We start from the raw sequence: 17,036 nt of genomic DNA on the forward strand, positions 1-17,036 counted from the left end.
GGAATAGATCTCTGCTCCCAGGCCCCTTCTGCCCACACTGCTTCTCATCTTCTCCTATGGTGACTAGGAAAATGCTACATTTTATTCTGTTTCATGTCCTTTTCAGGAATTTCCACAAGTGAAAATGAATCTGGTTCTAATTTGGCCATGTCTTACACAAATTTTAAATTTTGCCTCAAAGGCCAGGGGAATGAGATAAGTAGCAATTTATATAGATTGTTGACTAGGGAGACAAAAAAGATCAGAGGCTTTCTAGAGCTTTAGTGAAGCATCTTACTTTAACGTCTGGATGCCTCAGTGAACCTTAAACCATTTTTTCTCTAGTGAAAACAAAAAACGCAGAGAAAAGAAAACCCTAACCAACAGTGGTGAGGACAGGGTTGTTCCAGAGTCTGAATCTGTGCAAAGTACAAACTACTTTAGAATTCTATCTGGCTTGATTTGGGGTTACTTTATGGTCTTTTGGGAGCCACCCTTTTTACTGATATCAATCACAGTCTTTAAAAAAAAAAAAAAAAAAGGATTCGTGCTTCATCAAGGCTAGGTATAGAGTCCTTCTAAAGTGCTCACATGTAATTCCTCGGAATGCATTCTCTTCCCTAGTGATCCCAGAAAGGAATATGACCTAACTGTTTCCATTTTTGCCCGAGTACCTATTTTAAGATTCCTCTTTTTTTGTCCAAGGACATCATTTGTCATTTACTTAATATATTAGCTTCTGAACTATGTATGAGTCAACAAACTCAGTTTGATTAAGTGGAGATTTAGTCAGAGTCTACTGGGCATCAGGCCCTGTGCTGGGTGAGGAGATGCAGGGGTGAGGAAGGCATCACCTGGCCAAGGGCAGAGGAGCAGATACACAGAAATGGGCACCAGGACCCTGTCACACAGCAGAGGGCCGCTCTCCCGAGGAGGGAGGGTCTGTGCCACTGACGGTGGAGAAGGGGTGTCTGGGTGGTCAGGGTTACGCTACAGCAGGGGTGCTTGTGGATCCATGAGCAGTGCAATCCTGCTAGACCCAAAAGTAAGGGAGAAGTGACAGCAGACGGGAAGGGGGAAGGGTAAGCTGGGACGACGTAAGAGAGTGGCATGGACATATATACACCACCAAATGTAGAACAGATAGCTAGTGGGAACCAGCCGCATAGCACAGGGAGATCAGCTCGGTGCTTTGTGACCACCTAGAGGGGTGGGATAGGGAGGGAGACGCAAGAGGGAGGGGATACAGGAATATATGTACACATATAGCTGATTCACTTTTTTATACAGCAGAAACTAACATAACGCTGTAAAGCAATTATACTCCAATAAAGATGTTAAAAAAAAAACTGACAGCAGAAGGGACTCAGGAGGTGCACAGGAGCCAGTATTTGTTAGTGCATTAATCACTTTAAGACAGTTATCATTTATGAATTAGAGAGAAATCTACTGTGTGAAAAATCAAGTGCAGATAAATGGCTAACAGACCCCACCTCCGAGAACTGCTGTTAGGAGTCACAGCCCAAGTGGAAGGCTTAGAATGGTGCCTGGCTCATGTGCCCTCCCACTGCACGCCATCTGTTACCACCCCTGTCATCATTACTGCCCGGCTGTGTTCGGGTCATGAAAACAGGTAGGACTGCTGCAAAGGTGCAATTCTGATTTGCCATCCCATCTGGTTTTATGGTACCATTTTATCCCAGAACTCCCTCCTGGTTTGCCCAGTGATGCAGGGCACTCAAGCCTGAGGTGGTCCTCCTCCTGCATGACCAAACTCATCTCCCCGCCGCTGCCCTGTTTCACACTGTGTGTCTTATGCTGGGTCACTGCAGCCTCACTCTGCCCACGCGTGCTAGGGCTGTTTGGGGAGATTATGAAACAGGAGGGTCAAGCCACTTGCTCTGAAGCTGCACAGGGCTGTGCGACAAACTCCTGACACAGGAGAGAGGGAGACGCCAGCTTAGAGGGGCCACTTGAACTCTGGAAACACTGTGGACTTCAGTTTACCTTTACTTTGAGCTTTCTAGGCGAGGACTGACTGGAGGCCCTGGGAAATGAACCATCCCCTCCCCAAGGACCAAGGCTCCAGCACTGACTGCCACTGGCTTTCTCAGAAGCCAATTCTTTATCTGGATTCAAGATTTCATTCCGAACTACAAGTTGGCAGATCAACATGTGATTGCATATGCAAAGGTCAAATACTTTAGCATCCTCATTCTATGTTATGAAACTCTTAACTTTCCATTAAAAATGTATATCTAGCTACCATAACTTGAGAGCACAAACAGGAAGGGAAAGAAAGCTTCAGAAGCTCTTGGGAAATGTTGGAAATAGTTTAAATATACTTAACCCTAGAAAACAAAGACATTACATAATGTAGGCCGGCCCAACGGGCTTGCTGGTCAAGGGTCTCACATTTGATTGGAAGCCCTTGAGGGCCATAATTCACATTGTGGTGTCTTCTTTTTTTTTTCTTTTTACATCTTTATTGGAGTATAATTGCTTTACAATGGTGTGTTAGTTTCTGCTTTATAACAAAGTGAATCAGTTATACATATACATATGTTCCCATATCTCTTCCCTCTTGCGTCTCCCTCCCTCCCACCCTCCCTATCTTAAAGTCCTTATCTGTTCTTTCAACTGACTTCTGAGGCTGTTCTCTTTCTCAAAGGCTCCTTCTGGACCAGCTCCCTGGCTTCTGTGGGTGCTTGGCTCCCAAGAGGGCTGGCTGCCCAGAGGCATGACTGTACTGAGGATGTTGTGTCCTTGTGCTCCAGGCCATCCAGGGAGCAAATGGTACCTGGATAAGACTCCTTTCTATTTTTAACTGGATCTTAAAATTACTGAGAGTGGAATAGATCAATTTGAAAAGAAATAAAAGGGCATCACTAGGATGATATTTACTGTCTAGAATTCTCTGTAAAGGTCTCACTAACTGAAGTCTAATCATTTGAAAATGCCCTTTGCAAAGCAAACAATTTTATTTTCCCCAGTTCGCCTCTCACCTTCAAGTATATCTCATTTGCTTATATATTTAGAAATGCCACAGCTTCCCATCTGACACTGAAAAAATAACTGCCCTGGGTACCCTTCTTCTCCATGTTCGTTCCCACACTCACCACGGCCCCCTCCCTGCCATGAGCTGGAGGAATAGCCAGGACCACAGAGCACTTCCCCAAGTGGGCTCCACGGCTCCTGCATTGGAATCACTTGGGTGCTGGGTAAAACACGTACATTTCTGGCCCTTCCCACTGACCTTCATTTTATAAAACAAAAAAGCTGAGGTGCAAAGACACTACCCAACTCATTCCCTGTGGCAGGACTTGGCCCAGAACTTGCTCACCTGAAGGCACTTAGGATCCATCTCTGCTGGGAGGTAGGGGTTGAGGGAAGGGGTGTGGAGCAATAGGAGTTGTGAAAATGTAGGTATCTGGGCTCCACCTTAGCTTTAGGGGATCAGTCTTCATGGTGTGCGGCCCAGCCTCATGCATTTTTTGCAAGTTCTACTTTCAAGATGCACAGCCTGATTTAAGAACTGTCCAATGACTTACATTTCTCAATCACATTTTGTCCATAAAATGGGAACTGAGTTGAAAGGTGGCAATTCAAGTATAAATTAAACATAACACAGTAATTATTCATGAGTAATCATTTCTATTGACAAGCTTGTCATCAATTTCTGGTCACTTAACAGTGAAAGAGTCTGGGGACAGGCTAGGCATTAATGAGATTTATTCTTAAATATGTCTTCCGTAACTCCATTTTTGATCACAGTCCACCAACTGACCAGAAGACATGGCAGAAGCTCTCTCTGCCTTTGGTCCATGGGAATAGCCCAGTGAGGTGAGGCTCCACTTGTTTACAAAGCAGACAGTTAAATGTCAGAGTTTAAAAGAAAAAAGAAAAAGGGAAGAAAAAATTCTATATCCTAGAAATGACACTAGTTGAGCAAGTAAACTGAAGACATGCCAGTGAATTTGAGTTTTTGAAAAGCACAGTGGGTGACCTTCCATACCTAGGACCTTTCAGACTTTTCAGGACCTCTGCACAGTGACACTAAAGAGGAAATGTGAAGAAAATCTTTGTCTCCGACTGGCAGCAGCATGAACTTGGGTGGCCCAGGCAGCAGTGTCAACCATGCAGCAAAGCCCTGGGCCAGCAGGAGAGAGTGAGCGAGCAAAAGAAGACCTTCTGCCCAGGTTTTACTCTGGACCTTTTATTCTCAGATTGTAATTTTAACAAAAACAAGCAGTGGCGGTAGGTGGGGAGAGGAAAGCTTTTCCTGGGTTTGCAGTCAAGGCCCTAGGAAACCACAAGTACTCATCATGGCCTCCTGCCTACTTGATGGATCTGAGACACTGAGGCTGCATGTGCACAAATTTAAGTCACCTATTAGTGCAAGCCAGGAACACCCTTCTATGGAGGCATTTGATAAATATACTGAGTGGACACCTACTGGACATCTCTGCCCACCAGAACCTTAACAGCAAAATCGGCACCAAAATCACATTTTCTTAGAAGGGGATGTTAATCAGAGAATCACATCTATGTCCTCAAGAGAAAACACTCCAAAGAGACTTAAAATCACTTAGATTTTTTTTCTTTTTATATAATATAAGATGGAATTTTGGTTAATGTTTCATTTCCCAGTGAAGACGAGCATAAACAAAACTTGTCGTCGACTTTGGACTTTGCTTTACTGTCAGGTGGGGCGGCATATCTGAAGATATGGGAATCCAGGAGCTGAGATGACTTGGGAGGTTATTTAGTCACATCCATAGTAAACACTAATATCCACCAGTCCCTCCAAAGCAAACATGACAGCTCTGAAGTAGGACTTTCAGGTAAATGTGTTTAGTAACAAGAGACATGTTAGTCAGATCCAACATCGAGAAAGACCCTTTGCTTTTTAGACAAATACACGGCAGGGTGAAATCTTGAGCGAGAGGAGAGGAAAGCCTTCCTAACATGAAGCAAAATCTTGCCTTGACCTGGAGTGAAGGTGTATACATGGCCAAGGCTGCCCCAATCAATAAAACCTCACTAGAAATGTAATCAGTGGAGAAACCTGATTTACCAAAACTCTTCCAGAGACAATGCTGTTCAATTAAAAAAATTTTTTTTGCTTACATAACATAAAATTTCTGGATGCCAAATGCCCTCCCCACACAATTTTAAGTTGACATCTAAAATTTTCATCATAAAGTAAAATAGTTGCAAAAATATTTTCCAGCATACTGTAAATATTGACACAAAAATAAACTATGAGGTCACTCTTTTAAAGATATCCAAGAAATGCTAAACATTATAGTGACGTGATATCCACCATCACCCATTCAAAAGATACATGAACATGCTCTTAAAAAATTTTGTTTTTCCTTCTTTTTCTTCTTTGAAGTAATATTTTCTTTCCACTCTTCCCAAAGAATCTTAATAAATTTTTGTTTTGCTTGAAAGTCTTCATCAATCTCTTTCTAATACTTTGCTGCAATAATTATATGCTCAAAATTGAAACTTAAGAAGCCTTTAAAATTCCCTATGACCAGAAGTCTCACGATAGGTATTTAAAATTTTCTTCTGGACTGACTGACCATTACAATTGTTACTGCTGCATAAATGATAAAAATTATATAAACAGAGTACACATTTTGATAAACAATGAACATAAATTTCTAGCTATATTTTGGAAATGCATTTCTTAAGGGGATGGAGGGCAGGAGATTGGGGTGCCTTTATCGAATACAGCTTAGCCCGACACCTCCATTTTGAAAGGTTCTGTTACTTGGTTGGGGGGGGTAACTCTGGGAACAAGGCACATGGTACGGTTCCAAACGGTGAGAGGTGTAGCTTCCTTCTGCAATATGGAAGAAGGATGCTTGTGAGAAGCGAAGAGGTGTGGCCATGGACAGCCAGGAGGGACCAGCAGGACGCCCGGGCGCGCTCAGGCGGTTATGTTCAGGAAAGAGGACTCATCTAAGCTGAGAATCTCAACACTGAGGCCCTCATAACAGTCTGTGTTCCTCGCAGAGTCTAAGGAACGTTAGACTGTTTGGAACCTCCCCGTCCATCCTACCTCTCTGCCCTCTCCTCCAAGTGAGAGCTGAGCACATTATTTCCCCAGCTTGTCCAATTTATCTTTTCAATTTTCTTTTTTTTCTGTGGTACAGGAGTTTTAAATTTTCTTGTATCTTACTGTATCAATATTTTCCTTTATAAATTCGGGGATTTGTGTCCTGATTAGAAAGGCATTTCCCACTGGATGAAGTACCCATGCTTTTTAATAGACCTTTTATGGTTTAAGTTTTTTACGTTTAAATTTCTCAACCATCTGAACTTTGTTGGGTGGAGGGGAGAGAGGTACATAAGAAATGAGGTAGAATAAAGTGTAATAATTTTCCCAAACAACTGTTTGTCATCATCAAACCATATAACAAATAATCTTTCTTTTTTTCCCACTGACATAAAACGTCACTTTTACCATAAAGTTCCATTTTTATTTGGGTCCATTTATGGAATCTCTGATCTATTCCACTGACCTGTCCCTTTCTCCCCACATTCAAAATGGATTTAATTACCATGACGATTGAATTATTCAAAATACACTTTAATATGGCAGAGCTAGAGGCCTCATTTTTCTTCTTTTTCAGAAGTTTCCTTGCTATTCTCAAATGTTTATTTCTATATATTTGACTTGGCATTACATTTTCACAAGATTGAATCTTTTGATCCCAGTAGAGTTTAAAAAATATTCTTCACATTGATTATCCACATAGTTTTCATAAATTACCACCTACAGATTTTATTTTGGTTTCTTCTGTAAATGGGACTTTTCTCTCAATAATATTCTCAAACTGGTTACTATTTTTTTGAAAGGAAACATATGATTTTAGACAAACTTTACAACCTGCTTCTTTTCAAATTTTCCTACTGTTATAAGAATTTATCTTGTGATTTTTAGACACAAAATCTTATAATCTTCAAGTAATGATAACTTTGCCTCTTCCGGGTTCCTTGAACTTATCTCTTCCTCTTGTATAACTACACTGATTACGCCTCCAGAACAATGCTAAACGTCAGTAGTGATAATGGGTCTCCTGACACTGTTGTGAATGCTGCTGGTGTTTCACTACTGAGCATGATGCTGCGTTTCCATCTAAGAGACAAACACACTGGTGAGCCCACAGGCCCAAAGTGAACTTGTCCTACAGCTAGGAAACACAGCTAATTCAGTCTTCTCACCCACTGTGACAAACATCAACACAGAAAACGCGGTGGACCCGGGGTTCTTCCGCTTTTCTGTACTCTGATCGCAAGTCTTATTCTGCTGGGCTCACCCCACCTAATCAGGGTCAGGTTCTGCCTCAATGTGGGGTTCCCCTATCTGGAGCACCACCCTTGGAGCCCTGGCTTCTATCAGAAGATTGGCTTGGGTGGGTCCTCTTCAAGGTTTTTTTTCTCCCAATTCCCCGAATATAAAAGGAAATATTCCTGTAAAAGGTGGTTTGGAAGCATACAGGACTGCATGGGTCAGAGAGGTCCTGGACCCAGAGCTTGTCCCCTCAGATGACTCTGCCTTATTGATTTTCTCATTCATTAAATTCCTATATATGACTGCAGATGACCAGCTAGCTCTAGGCATCTAGGGATCTTTTGTCTCCCAACTCTCATTCTGTTACAGGTAGAAAATCACCAAAATGGTGAACTCCAGCATGGCTTTTTAAATTCTCTCTTTCTTTTTGCGGCAGGGGTGGGGGGGATCCTTTGGTAGAATGTGGAAATCATCAGGAAGAGGATTCTACCTCCATGGCATTTTCTGCTGCTTCTGCCCACACTTTCCCATTCTCTCTTGTGCTCCGTGAGATATTATTCAGGATTCCAATTCCTCACTTCTCATCCCCTAATGTTTCTGTAGAAGGTAGACTTGGAAACCGTGGACCTGCCCCAGGGAGATTCTTGGAAATCTCTGTCTGGTTCTTTTGCTGAATGCCAGCTCTAGTCTTCATTTAACATTGCTTGAATATTTTTGTTTTGCTTAGTTTAGTTCTTTAAACCTATTTGTTGCTCATATTATTAGGAATTTGGTTTTGTTATGCCATCCTAAACTGGAATCTTCTCTAAAAAGACAAACAACCCAATCAAAAAATGGGCAGAAGACCTAAATAGACATTTCTCCAAAGAAGACATACAGATGGACAAGAGACACATGAAAAGATGCTCAATATCACTAATTATTAGAGAAATGCAAATCAAAACTACAACGAGGTATCACCTCATACCAGTCAGAATGGCCATCAGCAAAAAGCCTATAAACAGGGGCTTCCCTGGTGGTGCAGTGGTTAAGAATCTGCCTGCCAATGCAGGGGACACGGGTTCAAGCCCTGGTCTGGGAAGATCCCACATGATGCAGAGCAACTAAGCCTGTATGCCACAACTACTGAGCCTGCGCTCTAGAGCCCGTGAGTCACAACTACTGAGCCCGTGTGCCTAGAGCCTGTGCTCCACAACAAGAGAAGCCACCACAATGAGAAGCCCACGCACCACAACGAAGAGTAGCACTCACTCGCCGCAACTAAAGAAAGCCCACGTGCAGCAACAAAGACCCAATGCAGCCAAAAATTAATTAATTAATTTTTTAAAAAAAGATACACACACCCCTGTGTTCATAGCAGCACTATTTACAAGAGCCAAAACATGGAAACAACCAAAATGTCCATTGAAAGATGAATGGATAAAGAAGATGTGGTCCACATATACAATGGAATATCACTCAGCAATTAAAAGAATTAAATAATGCCATTTGCAGTAACATGCATGGACCTGGAGATTATCATACTAAGACAAGTAAGTCAGAGAAAGACATATATGATCTCACTTATATGCAGAATCCAAAAAAAATGATACAAATGAACTTATTTACAAAACAGAAACAGACTCACAGACTTAGAAAAAAATTTATGGTTATCAAAGGGGAAAGGTAGGGGGAGGGATAAATTGGTAGTTTGAGGATTGACATATACACACTACTATATTTAAAATACATAACCAACAAGGACCTACTGTATAGCACAGAGAACTCTGCTCAATATTCTGTAATAACCTAAATGGGAAAAGAATCTGAAAAATAATAGATATATGGATATGTGTAACTGAATCAGGTTGCTGTACACCTAAAACAAACAACATTGTAAATCAACTATACTCCAATATGAAATAAAAATTAAAAAAAAAAAACACAACTGAGGGACTTCCCTGGTGGCACAGTGGTTAAGAATCCGCCTGCCAATGCAGAGGACACAGGTCCGAGCCCTGGTCTGGGAAGATCCCACATACTGTGGTGCAACTAAGCCTGTGAGCCACAGCTACTGAGCCTGCACTCTAGAGCCCATGAGCCACAACTACTGAGCCCATGTGCCACAACTACTGAAGCATGAGCACCTAGAACCTGTGCTCCACAACAAGAGAAGCCACCGCAATAAGAAGCCCGCGTATCGCAACGAAGAGTAGGCCCCGCTCGCCGTAATTAGAGAAAGCCCACGTGCAGCAACAAAGACCCAATGCAGCCAAAAATAAAATAAATAAATAAAAATTAAAAACTGGAATCTTCTATACTTATTTAAACTGGTAACTTCAAGGCTGAAGTAAAAGCTGAGAGTGAGTTCTCTGACTTATGTTTCCTGGCATTTGCTAAAGAAATACATTTTTATTTCCAGGACAGTTGCCCTTACCTGCTGCTTGAGTGCCTCCAAAGATTCAAATTCCAATCTGGCCAGTTTCATCTGGATATGCCGTGGCTTATCAGGTATGGCAAATGCAAGGATGAACTTCAAAGCCAGGAGTGCGTGCTGAAAACAAGAAAGAGCACACGTTGCAGGGACACATTAGACCATGTGGGCGAGGAGACAAATTAGCACCTCAGCACCGTGATCCTTCTCGTTAATCTTGGGTCACTTCTAATTACTGGCCTGTGATGTATCACAGATCAACCAGGTCCATGAGTTTTATTTAATCCATCCCACTGTGGCCCATTCAATAATTATTGACTTACTTTGCTTTATTCTTTTAAAATCAGTTATTCCCTTAAAATGATACCATATGCTACTCTCAGTGAAAAATAAAGTTTATTCTGAGAAGTCTCCCACCAAATGCTTTTTTTTATGCATGTCTTAATCCCCAACGTATTTAGTGTGCAACATGTGCAGAGCCAAACGTTGCTCTTTGTGTAACAACATCCTCCCCTGTGCTGTACTTCAGGCTGAGTAACGTGGAACGTGCATGTGCCTTTTGGTGCCTTGTATCCTCTGCATCCCCAGTAGTGTCTGGTGCAGTTTCTTTCATGAAATGACAATCAATAAATATTGATGAGTTGATCGACTGTAATGTGCTACCTTATGTTGCAGACTCCACATATTATGAGGCAGAAATGTATACAGAAATGTAGAGCGTATCCTTTATATTATGTAAAACGTATCCTTTATATTATGTAAAACGTATCCTTTGTAACATGGGAAACTTAGAACCTGGCTATTTTATTTCCCTTCTACACCAACACCATACAGAGGTTTTCTAACATAATAATATGAGGTTTATAATTATGCTTCTTTCTCTGCAGAAATAAGCCAACAGGACTGCTTCCCCTGGTAAGCCTGCTCCTCAGATGCACAGCCTCGACTCGATGTTTCTCTAATTCTGCCTTCATCCTGTGACCCAGGATCAAGACCCACAGAAAGCTGAATGATCCTTAAAGTTGCCTCTTTGATGGCAGCATGAATTACTAAATATTAAAGGCTGGATAATAAATTTTAAAGGTAGGAAATAATTAAAAGGCATTAAGAAAATCAGTGAAGGAGACGGAACAGGCTGTAAGAAATGTTGCATTGAATTATTGACAGAAAAGGAACATAGCTGAAAAAAAAATAAGTGAATTCCTTACTGTGATATTTTCAAAAGGGGGATGAAGGATAAATAACATGTGGACATCTCCTGGGAGAAGCATGAAATAATGAAGGAAATCAACATCGTGCCAGAACAAGCAATAATTCAACACAAAAACTTGAAAACCGGCAGAACCCCAGGGAAGGCCAGGCACTGCCTGGTGTTAGCAGGAGATCTGGAGTGGACCAGGGATGGGCAGTCTTCACTAAAATGTGACTACCAGGACCAAAAGAAGGCACTGGAAGATACTGATTAGGTGTCTATAGTGTGAAAACAAGAAGATAAAACAGATGACATCATGTGTTATAATTCTGAACTAAGTGAACTGAATTAATAGGAACCTGGAGATAATCAACAAAGAACAAATGAATAATTTAGGAAGAGCTATACTGTGTCATTATTTCATTCCACTGGAGCACTGAGATATAACTTTATGTAGGACTTAACCTCTTCAGTAGGATTGTTAGACAAGAAATAAACAAATTAGTGAATGGAAAGAAATCCATATTTTTCAGAAACTGTGGGTCCTCAAGTTGCCAGAGCCCCACCATGACCCGGTCACTGGCCCTATCCCATCTCTCCTAGCAAATCTGTCCCCATTTTCTCTTCTCTAGAGTCTCAGGAGGAATTATTGAAAAGGAGACCCTGTCAAGCACTTCCCTTACAGGGGACCTGTAAGATGTGTCAACTCTTCTTTGGGAAACAAGACTGGCCACCGGGTGACTGGGCAAGGCTGCCACAGATCTCGGTGCTCATAGTTTCCATATGAAATGTTCATAAAGCTCTCTTGAATTGAAAAAAAGTAGGTATTTATTAGACAATATTAGTTAAAACAGGAAGTTATTTTAACATGGTTAAAACACTTATGCAGCAACGAGCTTTTATGAGTGGTTCTCTATGGTTTACTTCCCCCAAAATATTTTATAATAAATGCTTTTAAAAGCCCATATGTAGAGAAATCATTTTCTTTGGAACTACATTTGCAAAAAAGTTCCTAGTAGACCTGCTTATTTCAAGCTTTTCACGTCCCACGTAACAACCCCAGGGTCACACTCCTTGAAGAGCCCCGCAAGCTGCACAGCCGGCACTCTTCACTGGTTCCCACACAACCAGAAGCCAGCAGGGCAGTAGCCCTGTGTCCATCGCTCCATTCGTGACTGCTATGCTGGCCACTGCAGCAAAAGGGCTGATGTCCTGGCGCACAGTCTAGGTGGGGAGATGAGTAAGGACAGGACATTACAATGCCACGCAGGAGTGTTACTGGTAGGGTACACACACGAGACCACGGGCACTTGGACCAGCAGGTCAGAGAGGGCTTCCTGAAGAAATAAGTTTGAACAGAGACGTGATGGATGAGAAGGAGTTAGCCAGGCAAGGAGAGGGGGCCGAAGTGCTTCCAGAGAGAGGGCAAATGGACAAAGGGATGGGGGATGAAAAGAGAGGGGCTGCAGAGGCAACCAGGAGCCCGGGGACACAGGCAGCAGAGGGGGCGCTGAAAGCATGAACACAGGAATGACTCAATCAGATTTCTCTGTCTGTGGCAAGGGGCGTGGACGAGTGTGGAAGTGCAGGCAAGTGAGCAGGGTGACCTGAGTGTGCATTAGAGCAGTGGGGCTGAAGCTCCAGGAGTGCCTGGAGGGCTCGTTAGCAGCAGACTCGCCAGACCCCCGTGACTCATGCACTGAACTGATAAGCACAGGATGGGGGCCAGGCCAGAGGGGAGAAGGGGTCTGCGCGGGCTGTGGATTTTCAGATGTCTATGGAGTGTCTAAGTGGACACGTCCAGCATCTAGTACGGTAGAGGAGTCAAGGAGGCATAGATTTGGGTCACTGCTGTATGTGTGTAAGTGGCAGATAAAGCCATGGGAGTGGACGAGATTTGCAAGGCTGTGTGGTGAGAGAGAGGAAAGACGAGATGGCAAGACGATGGCAGAGGATGTAAGTGGGGGAACCGAAACATGCATGACGAGCAAAGGAGAGGGGCCAGCAAGAAGCCTGATAAGCAGAATCTAGGAGATTCTGGAGTTTCAGAAGCAAAGGGGAGAGAAAGAAGCCAGTCAAGGAGGGTGTCGGAGGGTCAAGTACATGAAGCCTGAGGGGGAACATATAGGTTTATCCACGAGGAGGCCTCTGGTGACCCTGGTGGGAGTGGCTTCAGCTGAGTGGTCGCAGAAGCAGGACTCAGTGGGCTGGGAAGGGACTGCAGGCAAGGCTGGAGAGGGAGGTGCCGACCACAGGGTTCAGAGAGTCTTCCTGCAAAGGAGGGGTGAGGGGCGAGGCAGCACCTGGACAGAGACCTGTGCTGGCCAGGTGTTTGTTCTTTAAAGGTATAATTCCTAAACATGTTGAGATGCTTTGGGGATGGAACCAAGAGAATAGCCAAAGGTGAAGCTCCTGGAAGAAGTTCCAAGGCACAGAGCCAGGCTGCCATGCCAGGCAGGGGCTTAGCCATAAACAGGGGGTCTGATGTGGTCCCTGTCGAGGACAGAGAGCTGACCACGAGGGACAGAAGCATTTAAGGGCACTAATTTGAGACTTAAGAATTTTAAAACACATTTATTGCTTAGAATATGCAATTCAATACTTAAAATGAGGAAGGAGAGGTGGGAATTACACATCGCGTTCTCACTTTTCTTTCGCAGAGCTAATCTCAAATCATCGTTAAATATCCTTTCCTCAAAACAGATAATCATATTCTTCAGCAGAAAAAAAAAAAGTGTCTCAGAGAACAAAATAAAAATGCCAACTTTATTAACTAGATTGGAAGAAATATCAACATCTTCACAATGAAATTTTGTTTGGATGGTGGCACTTTGGGCAACTTCTTTATCTTTAGCCTTTAACAGACATGCATTACTTTTGTATGGGGTAAAAAACACTTATGTGAAAAAGAACGCAGGGATTCCACTCATTTAAAAAACGAACCACACGTGCCCTGCCAGGCTCCTAACCCACCTGGTCACCACTGCCCACATGCCCAGTAAACAGACCCAGACCAAACAACCTGCAGCTCAGAGAGTCTGGCTTTTAATCGGGAGTCCAAGAAGCTGGCAAAAGCAATCACACATTCTGCAAATGACTGAGGACAATGATGCAGGGCCAGACTGCTTCAGTGGTGGCTGTCTCCCCCCTTACCTATCAAAATCTTGTCACACTGATTTTTTCCCCCCACTTTGCTACACTCTCAGAAGTTTCACCAATTTTAGGTTTATGTGGCATAACACACCATCTTTAAAAAGGGAAAATATTCTGGCAGGGTTAAGAAGCATCACCATTCACAGATACCTGTTAATTAATTAGCTGGCGTTAGCAAACACTCTCTCTCTGTACTCCCCCTCCCCAATAACCTTGAGACCTTGGGAGTGGGGTGGGGAAGGCAACACAGGGTATCAGCTTCAAGGAAGAGGGGTAAAGAGAAGCAGAGAGGAACCAACATTGTCTGAATGATCAGGAAAGGATACATTATCCCCCTCTTTCTTCTTAGTAGGTTCTTGTATCCAGGATCCAGAATTCAAGTTGAACATCATGATGGATTTAAGTAAGCTTTTGTAGTCAAGCCTAGAAACCTAAATAACATTTATAGCACTGTGCTTCAAAAGATTAATTTTTAAAATCTCGTTTATATTTTTCATACAGAAAATCTGTTTCAAGGCTGGGAACTACTTTACGCTAACTGAACAGAGGAAAAAAATTGTGAAAAGAATTTTAGCTATTTTTACTTGTTTTCATAAATAAAAGAAAGCCTAAGATAAAATACAAATCTGCTCAGATTTGAAGAAAAACACACTCAAAATGAATAGCTGAGTTGGTTTTTCATAGCCTCTTTATGAAAAGAGAAGATATTTTATGGGCCATGATTGTGATTCTTCACCAACAATCTTCCTTTAAAGTGAAACTCACAAAATGTATCCTACACAAAGTAAAGGAGAAGAGAAACAGTGAGGGGTGGGGTGGGGAGATGGGCAGAATTTTTAAACTAATAAATACAAAGAAGTTGGCTACCCATGACAATATAGTTCAGGTAATGATTATAGGGTGTCTTGGTTGGGAAAGGGAAAAAGAACGGGACCAGAGAAAATTGGCACTCAGAAGCTACACGTTTTCTGGTGCCAGCGGTAAAGTACTGCCCACTCCACCATCACTGTGTCGCTCACCTGTGGTCACTGCAGGGCTGTCAGACTCTTGGGAGTCTCGTGCCAGGTGCACAGAGAGTGAGAGGAACCATTTTATTTAAAAAAACTAGAAAATTCATGATATGATCAACAGTAGCAGCTGTGTTTGTAGCAGTGTGTCCCCAACCCTGTCTCTTCTGAAATAGAATATGCAAATTAGAGTTGAATTCTTGGAATTCTGAAAAGTTAATTTGATTTCTACAGTGGTAGGTCTGCCACATTACCTCTTTCCATTCAGAGCTCACAGAATAAAAGAAAAGTCCTTCAGAAAAGCATCCTCTGCCGATTATCAGACAAACTAAATGTGAAGTACCAATTAATAAGAAATGATTAATGAAGCTGAGACTGAAAAAAAATTATGGAATTAGGCTCTTAAGGAAAAAAAAATCAGGGATTTTCATTTTAAGATGGTAGATCAAGCATGCACATGTACTTCTTCTATCTCCCCAGGGTCCCCTGAAATGACAGAAATATAGTCTAAAAAGAACAAGACTGGAAAACAAGAGAATTTGCCAGAACTTCTGAATATAGAACTTATGGAGTGGAAAGTGCTGCTCAAGTCTCCTGAGACAAAGGCAGGTCCTCCCAAAGGAGCCTCAGAAGAAGATGTCAGATTCAACCCCACAAAAGGAAAGGATTGGGGCAGGGAGTCAGCACCAAAGTGAATGCATTAAAGAACTACCTTCAGAAAAGCTGGGGCCATAGGAAGCCCTTTCTCATGCCACCTTATAACAGACTGACTGCAAGTTCTACTCTTGCACTAAAGCCAAAAACCTGCCCTTTAAAGAAAGCATTTGATCTTCTGGGAGAGTTCCTTGTGTGGGGTTGCCAGGCCCAAGAGAGAAGCTGAGCCTAAGGTCATACCAGACTCTTATTTAAAGACTTGGACACAAGAGTGATGTCAGCTGTATGACAGGATAGGAAGTCTCAAACCTGGCTCCCCCACAGAGACACTGACTTAAGAACAACATACAGTCCAAAAAGCCTTTGTGAGAACTTCAGAAAACAGCTAAGAAGCTACAGTACTCTAGGGAAGCACAAAGCTAAAAACAGCTGTTTTAGAATGAGTAAGTGAGTAAGAAAAGCTGTTGGATTTCACCTATGATAACCTTTTCTCCAAGCTGGCACAGCTCAGCACAATTGGGAGAAAACACCCAACTTGTGAATAGAGAAGTGTAACATACATTCAATGTACGTTCCATCTTTTCAAGGGACTTCCCTAGGAACTGGTTTCTGTCTCATTAGACTCAGGGCACTGGAGAGGATCCTGCATACTTTGGATGCCTGGGGGGTCAATAAAAACAAAGGAGAGATTGCTGAAATACCAGAGAACCTGCAGTACTGAAGACAGAGACCAGAGGGAGGAAGAGATTACAAACTCCTAAAAAAGAAATCAGCAGACTTCCCTAATTGGGAAAATACATGCACAAGCCCAGAAAAGACACATCTCCAGAATGTTTGAGACATTCCCAGAATCTCTAGCTGGGCTGACTGATGGAGGTCTTTGCCTGTATGAAGCTAGTTTGTGAAGACTGGAAGAGATGGCTGTTTTTTCAAATGCCCAAATCTCAGCAAAAAAATAACAAGGGACACTATCAAACAGAAATATGACACAATAAAGGAAAATAATAAATCTCAAAAAAAGACCCTAAAGAAACAGAAATCTATGAAGTACATGACAAAGAATGCAAAACAATCATCTTAAAGAAGCTCAATGAATTATAAGAGAACACAGACAAGTAACCAAAATCAGGAAAATGATGTGTGAACAAAATGAAAATACCAACAAAAAGACAGAAACTAAAAAAAAAAAAAAGAACTAAACAAATTCTGGAACCGAAGAATGCAATAACTGAATTGAGAAGTTCACTATAAGGGTTCAACATCAAACTTGTTCAAGCAAAAGAAAGATCCATGAACTCTAAGACAGGTCATCTGAAATTATTGAGTCAG

General features: G+C 42.2%; 1 protein-coding gene across 1 annotated transcript in view; it reads right to left on the reverse strand.

The window, feature by feature from the left end:
• Positions 1–17,036, reverse strand: part of ANO10 (anoctamin 10) — a 232,939-nt gene that overhangs the window by 48,274 nt on the left and 167,629 nt on the right. The window contains exon 12 of the mRNA XM_079712308.1: positions 9,705–9,821. Coding sequence (XP_079568434.1) covers positions 9,705–9,821 — 117 coding nt within the window. The remainder of the gene's footprint in view (positions 1–9,704; positions 9,822–17,036) is intronic.

Source organism: Hyperoodon ampullatus (assembly GCF_949752795.1).
Source record: "Hyperoodon ampullatus genome assembly, chromosome: 10".
NCBI classification, from domain to species: Eukaryota; Metazoa; Chordata; class Mammalia; order Artiodactyla; family Ziphiidae; genus Hyperoodon; species Hyperoodon ampullatus.